Source organism: Galendromus occidentalis, unplaced genomic scaffold, assembly GCF_000255335.2.
Source record: "Galendromus occidentalis unplaced genomic scaffold, Mocc_1.1 scf7180000077475, whole genome shotgun sequence".
Taxonomy (NCBI): Eukaryota; Metazoa; Arthropoda; class Arachnida; order Mesostigmata; family Phytoseiidae; genus Galendromus; species Galendromus occidentalis.
Window position 1 is genome coordinate 938,282 of NW_003805463.1, and position 13,905 is coordinate 952,186.

Consider the following 13,905-nt stretch of genomic DNA (forward strand, 5'->3'; position numbering starts at 1 on the left):
GGTAGCACTGAGTCACAGCCGTCGCGTTCCACGCCTTCGACGCGACGTCACGTGAGACGCTCGGAATGGCGAAAGTAGTCATTGAGCCTCTCGGGAAGCCTATATACCTTCTCTTGCTGAGATACTCATTCATTGAAGGTACGAGCGCATTTCTTGCCTCAGCCGCAAAATATCTCCTCTCAAGGGGATTGTTCTGCGAGAATCCCGCCGCAGCCACCCTCTTATTTTCAAGCGTGTTCCGCTGATTCACTTCCCCTCAAGATGGGGATATCGATTCATAACTTGTCATCAATGTCAGAGTGGATATTGATTATTATCTGAGTGATGTGGCAGTTGGGTGATCGATATCTTTTCTGCTCAAAACCTGTCGAGGGATCCGTCGTCACCGGGAGTAAATCCGTACCATCGCTGCGCCGGAATTTCGAGAGACCCGTCGGACCTAGTGGCTGTGGCAGCTTATAGCTACAGCGTATGTTTATGAGATACGTGAAATATATCGTTCCATTGTGGCGTTGTCTCTACTTGTCAGAGGTATAGAGTGAGCGAATGAATGCCGCTCGGGCAGCTCGTCGGTCCGTTCGTCCGAGAGAACGGCTGCATATCTGCGCGCGCGCGGTCGTCCGATAGAGCAAACTAGCTAGCGGCTGCTGGATTCGTTCAGAGCGAGCAGAATGAGGTTGTTCGAAAGAGCGGCGGAAGCCCGCGCTTGTAGTGACCATCTTCAATCAGACGGACCTGGTGGTTTTCCCGTAGCTCAGTCGTTGCTCAGTGGCCCGCACCATTCACTCTTTCCGCGGGGAACACCACCGCCCTCAGCGGCGGCGAGACCCGTAGGCCGTCTCTCGTAGTGATCGTAAATGCGCCGTTGGTCACCATCAACGCAGTTCTTTAGGCGACAACAAATACTGCGGCGAGTTTAACTTCCGTCCGAAGAGCGCTGCTGTCCGACCGAAAAATTTCGCCTGTTCCGTTGGTTGGAGCTCACTCTGCGAGAAGACAATCGGTCGGGCTTTAGGCAGGTGCGGTGCCATCCCTCACCCTACGAGCCAGTGTTTTCGTTGCGTCATGGCTTTGTGAATCCGGCACGGACTTCTGAAATCGGTTGACAGAGAGCTGCGACAATATCCGCGGCTCGGGATTGCTCTCGAGAGGATCATAGCGTCGAGTTGAAGAGAGAGTTGACGGACGCGGCTAGTGGGCTCAAGCGCCCCCTCGGAGGAATCGATGTCGACCTTTGTGTCAGAAGTTGATGAAGAAGAGAGAAACGAAGCTCCCTTCGAACGTCGCGAGGTTGTCATCAAAAAGGGCGAGGACCTGAAGGCGTTCTATAAGCTTCATGATGAACTCGGAAGGTAGGCTACCATTAGGCAAGAAGGAACAATGAGCAAGAGGCTACTCGTCAGCTAGAGACAAATTAAGTTGCCCGATGCCTTATCTTCAGCGGCACCTGGAAATACAGTGTTTGAGGGCCTCTTGACTGAATGGGAGGAATGCCGCGTTTTCGGGGCGTATCGACGCGTTTTCGAGCGTATCAAATCGAATGTCCTCGCCTGGCGTTTGGTGGTCAGTTCTCAGCGGATTCCCGGCTAGACGAGGCAACTCCCAGACTGGGCGGCGATCTCGTTTCCTCAATTCTACGTTTTCGCGATCCGGAGAGCAGTACATACTCCTGTAGAGATCGATGACGAAACGCGTGACCGCTCTTTCCGGACTTCCAACTCTCCTGAGTAATTCGATGCGCTCTTGATACTTATCCATGACTGTCCCTCCCTACTCGGATCTCTTCTGAAGAGGAACAAGAGAAGCGAAGCGAGCGAGCCGTCGTGTATTCGTTGAGCAGCTCAATTCATGAGTCTCCATCATCCCATTCCCGGAGCTTCTGGATCTAGAACCGGATCCGTCGTTTATGCACGGCTACGCGAATGGTAGTGACTCACAGACGGAGAATGATCAAGGATGTATCTCCCACATGTTATACAAAGCTGTCCATGCGATTCCGCGAGACGGGATAAGGGAACCGTAGTCGTTGTGCGTCACGAAAGTAAACAGTCAATTAGACCCAGAGCTGCCCCCCTATGTCATCATTGTCCGGACCCGAGCTTCCCATTTTGACTCCATAGTAAGATGATTCACCGCTGACTCTTTCGTTCATCATTCTCCTCAGAGGGAAGTTCGGAGTCGTCTACAAATGTACAGAAATCCAGAGTGGGAAGGAGCTCGCGGCGAAGTTCATCAGAACACAACGCAAGGAGGACAGAATCGATGTTCAGAGAGAGGTACGATATCTTGTCTGGGAACATTAGACGGAGCGAAATCTGATTCATCTTCATTGTTTGTTTCCCGTGAGCCGTTCTAATCAACGTACTCCGTGCTCTGCGGAGCTCCATGTGGGGGTAGCGGGGGAACGTTCAAGCTTTCCTCGCCAATTGCGCGATCTATGGCGAGAATGAAAATTCATTGGCTTGGGTCAACTCTGCTAAGCCGGGAGCTTAACAAGAACCAGTCGATCCTAAGCTCGATGACATCGCAAGAGGTTCGAATTGATGCTTCACAATCATCCGCTTCCCCGGTATCCCACAATTTCCCAGCACATACAATACAATCAGCATTCCAGAGAGCTCCGAGATTCCCCCATCCTGTCAGACGCTCGGACTTGCGGGACATATCCATCCGAGATTCGGGCGACCGAAAAAGATAACTGTCCCTCTCAAGCTGTGGGCTTCCGATCGACTGAGACTCTGTCGATGAAACAAACCCTCAACCATTTATCTTCCAGGTTGACATCATGACCAAGTTGCAACACCCGCGTCTCCTCCAATTGTACGACGCATTCGATGACGGCTCAAAAGAAATGGTCCTCATTCTGGAACTGTAAGTGAGCTCGACCTGAACGATGCTGGTTCCTATAGAGGGTTCCGCGCCGACGTCATACATATGAGTATCTAGTCACTCGAGCTTTCATTGACAACACGTCTCCGTTGTCACGCAGCATCCGAGGTGGTGAATTGTTCGAACGAGTCATAGACGACGACTTCGTGCTCACCGAGAAGGCGTGCACTATCTTCTTGCGACAAATTTGTGAAGGCTTGGCGTACATGCATTACGTGGCACTCGTGAGTAAAACGAAGCTAGCGATTTTTCCTTCTAGAGATCAGCTTTCGGAAACAGAAACCTTTCATGCGCCCACTCATGATGCGACCGAGTATGTAGCCACCGGCTGTGGAACTGTCTGACCTCGCATTCTTTGTAACTGAAGTGATTCAAGAAGTCTCTCGCGATCAGGTGTTACATTTGGACTTGAAACCGGAGAACATCCTCTGTCTCACAAAGACTGGCAACCGCATCAAGATCATCGATTTCGGCCTCGCACGATTTTACGACCCCACCAAGAAGCTTCAGGTATGCGGTACTCATTACCTACCATCGTTATAAGCAGCGGTAAACAAAGGAACCGACCGCAGCCCAGGACTCGGGACGATCCGTCGAGTGTACCAAAGGTGTCCGACTTCAAATTTTGATTTGGTCATGCGTCTGGAGTAGCTGGGAGGGATCGGGATCGGGCTCAAATCCAAGCATCTCTCCGAGTTTCGGGTGTCGAGAACTTTTCCTCATACCTACATATAACAGCCAGTCGGTAATGGACCGCTCTGGTTTAAAGCCCGGAAGCCGGGCAACGAGCATCATTGCCTCAAGCGACTTCTTTTTCCGCCGCCGGTATCGAGCTCGGAAGAAGAACAAACCGAGTAGTAGGCAAACAGGCAGCGGACGAACGGGCCGCGGGTCCTGTGAGTGACCAGCTACTAGAGGTAGGCTGACGAGTTGGCGGTCACAGGCTGAGCGGCCGTAATACAACGACATCAGTCCGGGTCACCAGTGATTTTGGCCAAGCAACTGCTTGCTTCAACGAACCAGAAGAGCATCTACTATGTTGACTGGTCGCCGCGTCGCCTCCAGGAGAACGCGGGAGGTCGGGTGAACGAAGCGCTTCGCTTTTCTCACATCAGTTTCCCCATAATCAGATGCGATATCGCTCGATCCTCCCGCGGAATCCCCGCCGCAGCTTTCGGAGCTCTCGCTGCTATTCTAGCTTGGAAACGGTGCACCGATTTGTATCGATGAACGCGATCTCCAGAGCTGTCTCAACGCTCTATGTATACTCGATGTCAGTGCATTCATAGAAGCGAATCGCTTCCTCTCCGGCTCATTGTCACACAATGAGCAACTATTTTCATTGGTCGTCTCCGTATCTGCCATCTAAGGTGTGAACGAATAGGGAGAAGCCATGCAGAGATTCTCGATGCTCATGCTCGTTGAAGTCCCGACATCGAATCTGCAATGAGAGCACAGTGAGCGCGTCAAAACGGCTCCACACGCAGAAGATTTTCATCCCCTGCTAGTAAGAATCTAGGAGGCTCTGTCGAACTTCTACGCGAACCCCCGCCCAGCTCGAGGGAGAATTCGGAGCTCGAGGGAGAATTCGGAGCTCGAGGGAGAGTTCGGAGCTCGAGGGAAAATCCGGAGCTCGAATCAGAATGCCAGGGATGACAATGGACGAAATCGTAGTCACGGGTTTTGGAACGCCAGTACGCGGGCTCATGATTTTCCGACTTTTCCGATCCTGCCTCCAGCGCTCCAGAATCTCGATACGAATGCCCACTCAAACGTTTCGTCGCCGCAGGTTTTGTTCGGAACTCCGGAATTCGTGGCTCCTGAAGTGGTAAATTTCGATCAGGTTGGTCCTCGAACCGACATGTGGTCTGTCGGTGTCATCACTTACGTTCTGTGAGTAGGAAATCGAGCTCCAAAAAATCCTGTGTTCGCCCGCTCAACTCATCCAGAATGCCATATGCAATCAGAGCGGGAAAGGAATTCGCAAACACACGATGTGTTCCGTCCTCAGATTGTCTGGGCTGTCTCCATTCATGGGTGATAGCGACGCGGAGACTATGGCGAACGTCACGAAATGTAAATGGGACTTTGAGGATGAATCTTTCGACAAAGTTAGTGACGAGGCCAAGGACTTCGTCTCACAGTGCCTCGTCAAAGACCGAACGTAAGTCCGTCGACTCTGCAGCCCGGGCCTGATTAGCTGGACGGCCTCGGAGATTGGAATCCCTCTCGCCGCTGTGATCCTGACCTATGTATAAGATTTTCCCTTCCAATGTAGCAAACGCCTCGATACCAAGGAAGCGCTGAACCATCGATGGCTTGCGGTGAGGATACATCTGGCTAGATATCGGGGATATCCGTACCTCGCCGGGAGGACTGGTCTTTCCGTATATGAACTCGAGAGTCCTAGTTGACCGGGCTAACTTCTCCGGTATCGATCTTCCCCAGACGAAAGAGGCCAAGACAGAGAGCGCTTTGGACAAGAAAAAGCTGAAACGATTTGTGATCAAACGGCGTTGGCAGAAGCTTTTCTATACGTACATCTTTCTACGACGCATGGGAGCGACGATGACCTTCGATGATCCCCCCAAATGACAAGCTCGCTTCAACTGAGTCCACGGAGTTGCCCTTTATGACCTTGGATGATCCTTCCGAAAGCCCGCCGCAACTGAGTCCATCAAGTTCCACATCAAGGAATTCGACCCATTACACTCTTCATGATTTCCACTCTTCATGATCCTGCCTAACAGAGAAAGCCTCGAGGACCTCGGAAATCGCTCCCATCGAGACGCGTGTCGTCGGGCGAAGCACGTTAACACCTGCCATTGCTGGGTCTCAGCGGAAGACTTGGAAACCTTCCAAGAATAAAACCCCGATCATGAATCTCTCCAGTCGGAGTTTTGTTTAAGAATTTCGCTTTTGAGAGAACTCCTCGCCTCGTCTCTTGGATGAGGCGCGCCTCGGACACACTTTCTAGGAATCCCCAAATCTCTATTGATTTTGCGGCGAAAATAAGATAATGAAGGTGCGCTTGTTCTCGGAAGGGGGAGGAACAGCGCGATCGGTCGACCCATCGATTCACCCAATCAGTGGAGATTACGCGACAGCCCCTTAGGGAACACCGTTCATGATGCGTGGAAAACGTAGACCCACATGGATATGAGATCGTTCTCTCAGCCACCTACATCCGCCGATCGATGGATCCATGTCGCTGAGCGGCGGATGGAGAGATTCCCCAAGGCGGTGCTGATTCTAGAAGATTCTTCATGATGTGTTAGGGTAGCAACGATACCATCCGACGGTCGTATGCAAAGCGCCCTTAAGAACGAGAGACTCTCGTGGAGGCTACACCTGTACTCGACGCTCCTCCTGAAATAGTTTTGGAGGTCGTCCAGTTTGCCGATCCGGCACTTGTATCGTGGAAAGTAAACAAGAAAACATTTATTTGTTTGAGTTGACGAGACGACCGCCCGATGTGATTTCTGATATGGGACACGTCGACTCGCATAGAAAGATCGAAGTACGTAGCCTATCTCTTCAGACGCAATGAGGGCAGACCAGCCGAAGACGAGTATGGTTACCAAAGATGAGTTTTGAGACAACGTGTCCTTGACACGGTTTGCCCGTTTGATCCTTAGATCTCGTTAGTCAATGCGCGCTGCTCGGGAGGGATCGTCGTGCGCATCGTAGATGGACGTAGAAGATGAGAGGTGGCAGCTCTCGGTGGAGCCATGTTTTCGGGTCTTTGCGATACCTATACTGGTCCAACCTCCTATTGATTTTTGTGATCTTTAGACTCCTATGTATGATGATTCATTCGTCCGCGAGAGCTTTAAGTCAAAGCCTTTAACCCATTGATGAAGCCCCGAGCTGGAACTTTTCACGCGAGGGATCCCGCTGAAGAATTCATTCGCATCCATCTCACCCAAAATGGATGCTGGTCGCTCGTCTTTGCGGCATCAGGGCTATTCACGAAGATATTTGTCCCGGATCGACTGATGGGAGATTCACGCGTAGCTCGAGTGACCTTGCTCGCAGTGTCCCTTGGAAATCGCGGAGTATAGTTCCCTGCATAGAACACTGATTTCGGTCGGCGCGCTTATCGAACAAACTCTATTCCGACTCTATTCCAAATCTTTCATGTAGCACCCGGAACCGGTGGCAAGTTTCCGGATATTTTCCGAATGTCATGAGACTGGCCAGAGTAGGATGTAGCAATACATATTCGTCCTGTCGGTAGTTAGTCTCAAGGGAATTCAAATTATGGCCACCGGAATCGGAAAAGTCCGAGTTTATCGCAGGGAGAACCATAATGTCAAACGCCAGTATAGATCACGAGATCCCTCCAGCAGCGAAATGAGTTCAAGTGATCGATAAACGTTTGTGAAAATAGGAGGACTTAGAGTTCGTCGTTCCGAAATCCGCGGTCGAGCTATCGATTTCCACGGCCCAAAACGCCTAAGGCGTGAAAAGGGATTCCTTGTTCCCAAATTATCTGGAACGATCAAGCGGATTATCCTGCCCGTCGAGTTCGAACGGGCAACATGGAATTCCGGCCACGCAAGTTTCGAGGGACGCAAACCACATTTTCTCGCATTTTCCGACACACGGATCTAAAATCCATGGGGTAGGGATGGGGGAAGCTCCCGTCGGTGCCGAGAGGAAAATCCTGCTCCTTCGAGAGGCCCGTGACGTCGCTCGTACTCGTGAGATCGATAATGTCGATGATATGCATCGGTGCATCGCCGCCAACATTTTTTTCCAGTACCAATGGAAGCGCGCCATCAAGTGCGCCAACACATCAAAGTGAAAGTGCATTCACTTCCCGTCCAAAATTTCACCAGTGTTCCACGCGCTGGCCGTCGCGTCGCCTATCCCCTCGCCGCTTCCCTTGCCTGTGTGTTACGTCCTCATGCAATCCAAAAGCCGCTTCTCTGTCGGCAGCGCGAGGCCCGCCAGTTGTCAGTGTGATTGTTCTCTGCGTTCCGTGGTGTTGTGATTCCGACTCCTGTCATCGAACAGAAGCTACACCATGGCGGAGTCGAGTAGCAGGGAAATGTACAATGTTCTCCTTCTGGGACTGTGCTTCATGCTGGTTTTCACCGCGTTCCAAACGGGCAGCTTGATTCAGGTATGCCTCCTACGACGGTCTCTGACGTGTTCGGCGGTGGTAACAGCTGAGCGGCGAGCCCACACAGAAATGTCAGGTGTTCCCGGCTAGTATTAATGAAGGTTTCCTTCTTTGTTGCCGAGACCCTATCCGCTGGCTCGCCAGATCCTTCCGAAGGAATCATTGGATATTGCAGATAGCTCCGTAAAATTCAGGATGCTTGAGTTTATCATCAAAGGGAGTGTGAGGGTGCGGCGTCCAGAATTATTTCATGAGGCTCCGTATGAGCCATTTCACTTTCCATATGGAATCTCTTGAATGGCTATATCCTCTCCCGAGATGTCCGTTCCCTTAACATACCGGTCTGTGGGCTGTTGCTGACCTGAGAGCGAGCGGTTGCGTGCCGAAAAGTTCAGAACGCGAGAGTACAATGCGTGAGACTTTCAAAGTGGTAGAGATCAGGCCTCGAAGACACTCCGCTCGTCTTCCCATGGCGGCATATCAAGATCGGATTGAAGAGAAGCGGGTCTTGCAGAGAGTTCCAGAAACTTGGATGCAGGTTCTAACAGCTTTTCTGGCTCCGGCAATTCATTTGAATCATGTCGACTCCCCTCGAGACGAGCTCATTGAATGATACTCCCCCACCGCGAACGAGTTTCGCGGGCCTCTTCAGACTACAATCCTCCACATGAGTAACCATGGGACTGACTGAAGCGAATCGGGAAGAATTCGACTGGGGGCTTATGTCGAAGGCCTTTCCCCAGCACGTCCTTCTCCCGAATGATTCGATAACATCCCGGAAAGGACTTGAAGTAGATTTTGACACAAGAAGTCTGAGATGCGTATTGCATATCCGGGCGACGCGACGGGTTATCCCAACTCATACGGCGATCCTAGCGAGAAGCACTCGCGAGCGAAGATCAGTTGTCGATCTCTGATCCAACTGCATATCCGAAGAACTGTCGAAAGTGGTGATTCAATCGAAAGAATAACTTTCTACTCGCAAAAGGGTGTCACTCTGCTCTCTGCTCACGAGGGGATTCCTTCTGATCAGGGTCGGCGAGGAGACTTCCCGAAATTATAGAAATCCCCGGGAGATGCCGAACTCCGTGTCGGCAAATCAAGACAAGGAACATGTGATTGAAATCTTTCCGTCGGTGATACCGACGAAGGAGAACCGGCGGTGACCGACGGGGTTGATTCGGTCGCCTCGTGACGGCTGAAGCATTGCGGGATCCTGACTTTCCGGTCAGCGAAGTCTTCCGGAACCGCGCATCGGCATGATTTGTCGGAATCAAGAATGGTAGAAGATTGTAGACTAATGGACATAGCTTTACGACAGAATTCGGACTCTTAAGGTCGAGAGCTGTCATGAATCGCGAGGGACCGGTCAGACTCCGCGCCCGTACCGGCGGTAATCTCACGGAGGATATGATTTGTTTTGATTCGAGCTCCCGAAGATATTCGGCCCCCTTCTTCCAGTGCCAACCCTGCATCCTTTTTCACGAAGTTTTCATTGAAGAGCCAGACGTCGCGTGAGATTGAGATTAGCAGTAGGTTGAGCGCCCCTCTCCAGGGGGCCCCCGCCGGTTGCTCTAGTAAGCCAGCCGAAGAGTCGGTGGACAATTATTACAGAGCGCACTAATTCCACTGGGGAGCAGATCGATCGGGAAACTATGGAGAATCGACTTTGAGCTCCTTGTTGCGGCCGAGGTCGGAGCCCAGAGTCCAGTTCTTGAATATCCCCACAAATGGATGATCCATACCTCGAATGGGATTACACACAATTAGGACTAGGTACGGTCACCCTCAGGCAGATTGGCAGGCTTTCGGAATCGGGTCAATGGGAATAAGCTTCCTTATTATCTTTCTACACCACTACTACCCGATGTTTAGCCTGTCTCTTGAATCCGTGCGTGCCACAATTCCAACTCCCTCTCTATGTAGAAGTATAAAGATTGCACCTCCGAGCGATTTTCTTGTTTGCGCTGAATCCAGTCGGCTGATCTGGAAGAACGAAAAAATCAATACCGCGACTCGGAGGCGTCCACGATTTCCCGCAGATTCCCATCACGATCTTCTATGATATACCTATTCTGACTGGAGAGGTGTCGAGGTAAATTCCTCTTCCAAGAATGGGTATATGGAATCAATTAATCGAGACCTTGAGTTCATCAATTACTGATCAGACGCCATTGATCTATCCCGAGTTCATTTCGTGAGAAGAACCGCTCGATTCGACGAGCATGGATTAGTATCCCAGCACAGTCGCCAGATTATTCAAACCATCGGCATCGATTGATCCGCGGGACGGCTTGTGCAGGGATAGGGTAGCAGATCCCGTCGTAAGGTAGAATCATTCTCTACGAGGGAAGAAGTCCGTGGAGTCCAGGGCTACGAAATCACTGAATATATTTACTTTGATTTGAATAAATAATTTTAATTCAGGCAGAAATTACCAGATCACTAGATAAACCTGGAGTAGGGGGTGGGAGGGATCCCTTTGCGTAGGTACTCATGCGGATTGCTCTCAAATTGATCGGAAACGGGATTCCCCCCTCCTTTTCCACGACGTGTGGCTCCAGCGCAAGCTGTGGACGGCTTGCCAAGACCGGACGACGAGCGCTGCTCGCGGATGGAAACGGAATAACGCAATACGGATGACGGCTCTTCAGCGCTTTTTCATTCAGCGATTAGCATCGATGCATCGTACAACGCCGTACGCTAGGAAAGCTAGATGATCACAGCTCTCCTGAATGATTTTTCCGAATGCTGCTTTCGTGAATGAGCGGAAGCGGAATGAATCACTGCTCGGTGCTCGCTGAGATCCGAAGCACACCGAAGGCTTCACGCCCCCGCCTGATTTGAGCTTGAAAAAATGCCGTGCTCTACTAAGAGATCCTCCTTTGCAGAAAAATGTGATGAGCTCAATACACGAGGAAGACCCCTCCTATGCTTCAGACGGTCTGATATCGCTTTCGGTGATCTACGCTGTATTCGCTGTGGCTAACTGGTTCGCGCCATCGATGGTCACCTTCCTTTCGCCCAGACTGTCGATGATTCTGAGCGCGATCACCTATAAGTGAGCGTCTACGAGCCTCTAACTCCAATTCGGCTATGGCTCTTAATCGGTCGACACTCGGGAATGATCAGGCTTCCCACATGTGAATGCTTTCGTTCTCTCACCCGGGAGCTTTATTGACGAAATTCCATTTTACAGCGTTTTCATCGCTCAATTCTTGTACCCGACGAATATCGGATTGTACAGTGCGTCCGCCGTCGTGGGTATCGGAGCTGCTGGTACGAAATTCCGATCTCGATGACTAGAATTATGAACCGTATCGGAATTCCTCATCTGGAACAATCATTCAAAATCTTGGAAGCCATTCAGTTTCCGATGACTTCAAACTCAATGGTGTTCGATCCACAGTGATATGGACGGCTCAGGGGACATTTTTGACGCAGAACTCGACTATGGTTACCATGTCCAGAAATTCAGGAATATTCTGGGCAATGATGCAACTGTCTCTGATATGGGGGAATATTTTTGTGTACTTCGAGTAAGCGAAGAAGGGCTGAAAGTTTATCATATTGTTGTAGAATCACAGCTCATTTGGATCTGTTGCTGATTGATGGAATGAATCTCCCCAAAGGTTTGACAACGAAGAAAGAATCGACAAGAAGACTCGAAACACCGTCTACGGTGTGATGGCCATCATTGGGATCTTGGGGAATATCCTCATGATTTTCTTCCGCAAAGCCGCTCATATCATGTGAGGATATACCCTTATTAGGAATATTATCCCCTGGGCCTCCTCCCCTCTCCCTAAAATTCACATCCCGTCTTGATTTCCAGCGAAGATGACAAGAAACCACCTTTCGTCAAAGGGATAGGTCAGCGAGGATCTTCTTAACTTTTGATGCGATCCGGATCGAACTTCACACTCGGATATCTAGAATATATTTTTTATTTCAGTTGACTCTTTCAAGCTCCTCACCACCAGGCGGATGATGCTTTTGTCGTCGACTTTCATCTATACCGGCTTGGAACTGTCATTCTTCAGGTTAGTCCGACTGAATCCGACATTCTCTGCTTGGAATCGCACTTCGCATGGCATGAAATGAGAGACATGAGATTGAATCCTACATACCTATCTAGTGACCATACTCCGACATTGGAATTTATTTTTGATCTAGCGGTGTGTACAGCGCCTGTATCGGATTCACCAAGGCTTTCGGGAAAGATAGCAAAAAATATGTGCCAATCAGTGGAATCGCAATCGGCGTCGGTGAGGTCGCTTGTAAGTAGACTTCGAATTCCGGTTTTTGAGCAGGCGCAGCCTTTTCAGTGATCGTTCCCCCTCCGGAGCCGTTCCTTGACGAGCCCGGGGGAACATAAAAGAAAAACGTCAGCGTTAAGAGCGACGAGGAGCGGGATACGGGAGCTCCTTTCTCTTTTCAGCGGGCTTCGCTTTCAGCATTCTGGAGAAATATACAGCCAAGATGGGTCGTGCCAAGATCGTAGGCCTAGGTCTGGTAGCGCACGTCGGAGCCTTGATTATTGCGCTGATAAATCTGCCCTTCGATTCGCCGTTCAAAGACACCACTTCCGCGGCTCTCATCCCCTCGAAGTGAGTGTGACGATCTACTTCGACAGCGATAAACTTTGTGGTACCACGCATGTTCCTCATAAGGAGGAGTTCCATACGCTGCCCTGTCCGTCTGCTCGTGATCAGAATCACAGGATGGATGTACATATTTCAGCATCTTCTTGGCTCTGTTCGGGTCTTTCCTGCTCGGTTTCGGAGATGGTTGTTTCAACACGCAAGTATACTCCTTGATAGGAGTTCTCCACAAAGAGAATACGGCACCCGCCTTCGGACTCTTCAAATTCATGCAGTCGGTCGCTGCGGCCGCAGCATTCTACTACTCGTCGCAGCTCATGCTGCCATATCAGGTGCGTATGACCGGTGCTGGTAAGGGATCCTATGTCATTTCCCGGTGGCAGTCTCATCGCTGAGAATCGCTTGATTGAATCCCTACTATTGCAGCTAGCGATTCTCGCCGTCTTCCTCTTGGTCGGGACCGTGACTTTCATCGTAGTCGCACGAAATGCGGACAGCAGAGGTGAAACTTTCGTCGGAGTGAGTCTGAGCTGATAAGAGAGGCATGTTCTGTTCCCACGATTCGATAGTGACGGAATTTTCATCGATGTTGCAGAATCTGACGGTGCTTGAGTCGGATCGCCAGTTATCGGATCAGGATATGCGTTCGGCAGACTCCTGATGTTTGAACGGTACTTCCAGCGCACATTCCAAAAAACCCTGTACATACCCCTCGCGCCCGCCCCTACTTAAGTCCTCGAGGAGCAATATCCTGAGCACAATGAGTTGGATTGAGTCCCTGATTCTGACTGGTGCTCTTAGGTAGACTGCGTGTTCGTTCATGATCGGAGTGAAATGACCCTGCCTTTTCGACATCAATTCTACAGAAGGGTTCCTTCTGTAGTACAATTCCATTGTTTGTAAAGAGAGCGGGGAGTGAATAAATTCGACTCGTCGGAGAATCGTCAGATTGTCTTGATTGGCTACTCCTTCATTCCCTCAGAGGGGAATCAAATATGCCTGACCTTGTATACACCTAATATCCGCTTAAATGAAGAGACACATTAGATACGCTCACTCGAGTCCGGGCGACCCATCACCAAGAGACATTGAGCCGTGATTAGCAGCGGACAGCGGCGTCCCCTCTCTGAACCTCGATAGACAATCGCTGGAGAAGGAACATCGATTTTGTGAGGAGCATCATTTGTCCGACCTTCACTTGGAATGAGCAAAATATGATAATGAAATGTATAAAAGTAATCATTTGGAAAATAATCGTAGTAAGTCGTCGCCTTTGGAGCT

General features: G+C 50.5%; 2 protein-coding genes across 2 annotated transcripts; both read left to right on the top strand.

The window, feature by feature from the left end:
• Nucleotides 1-935: 935 nt before the first annotated feature.
• Nucleotides 936-5,484, top strand: LOC100907673 (myosin light chain kinase family member 4). Its single transcript, XM_003744896.1, has 9 exons — nt 936-1,352; nt 2,165-2,276; nt 2,777-2,871; nt 2,990-3,113; nt 3,283-3,399; nt 4,679-4,782; nt 4,901-5,053; nt 5,168-5,213; nt 5,338-5,484. The coding sequence occupies exons 1-9, from the start codon at nt 1,225-1,227 to the stop codon at nt 5,482-5,484; spliced, it is 1,026 nt and encodes a 341-aa protein (XP_003744944.1). The 5' UTR covers nt 936-1,224.
• A 2,372-nt stretch (nt 5,485-7,856) lies between these two features.
• LOC100907096 (UNC93-like protein MFSD11) lies at nt 7,857-13,330 on the top strand. The gene is made up of 11 exons (XM_029111910.1): nt 7,857-8,020; nt 10,912-11,081; nt 11,220-11,299; nt 11,430-11,559; nt 11,653-11,772; nt 11,856-11,893; nt 11,976-12,063; nt 12,197-12,300; nt 12,462-12,630; nt 12,764-12,956; nt 13,051-13,330. Exons 1-11 carry the CDS (start codon nt 7,922-7,924, stop codon nt 13,156-13,158), a joined length of 1,299 nt encoding a protein of 432 aa, XP_028967743.1. The 5' UTR covers nt 7,857-7,921; the 3' UTR covers nt 13,159-13,330.
• Nucleotides 13,331-13,905: the final 575 nt, after the last annotated feature.

Excerpts from the sequence above, each read along its gene's own strand:
- LOC100907673 (XM_003744896.1), top strand. The coding sequence starts at position 1,225 with ATGTCGACCTTTGTGTCAGAAGTTGATGAAGAAGAGAGAAACGAAGCT. Across the intron at positions 1,353-2,164 it reads CTTCATGATGAACTCGGAAG|AGGGAAGTTCGGAGTCGTCT; the intron begins GTAGGCTACCAT and ends CATTCTCCTCAG. Across the intron at positions 4,783-4,900 it reads GGTGTCATCACTTACGTTCT|ATTGTCTGGGCTGTCTCCAT; the intron begins GTGAGTAGGAAA and ends TTCCGTCCTCAG.
- LOC100907096 (XM_029111910.1), top strand. The coding sequence starts at position 7,922 with ATGGCGGAGTCGAGTAGCAGGGAAATGTACAATGTTCTCCTTCTGGGA. Across the intron at positions 11,560-11,652 it reads AATATTTTTGTGTACTTCGA|GTTTGACAACGAAGAAAGAA; the intron begins GTAAGCGAAGAA and ends ATCTCCCCAAAG. Across the intron at positions 11,773-11,855 it reads CGCAAAGCCGCTCATATCAT|CGAAGATGACAAGAAACCAC; the intron begins GTGAGGATATAC and ends CTTGATTTCCAG.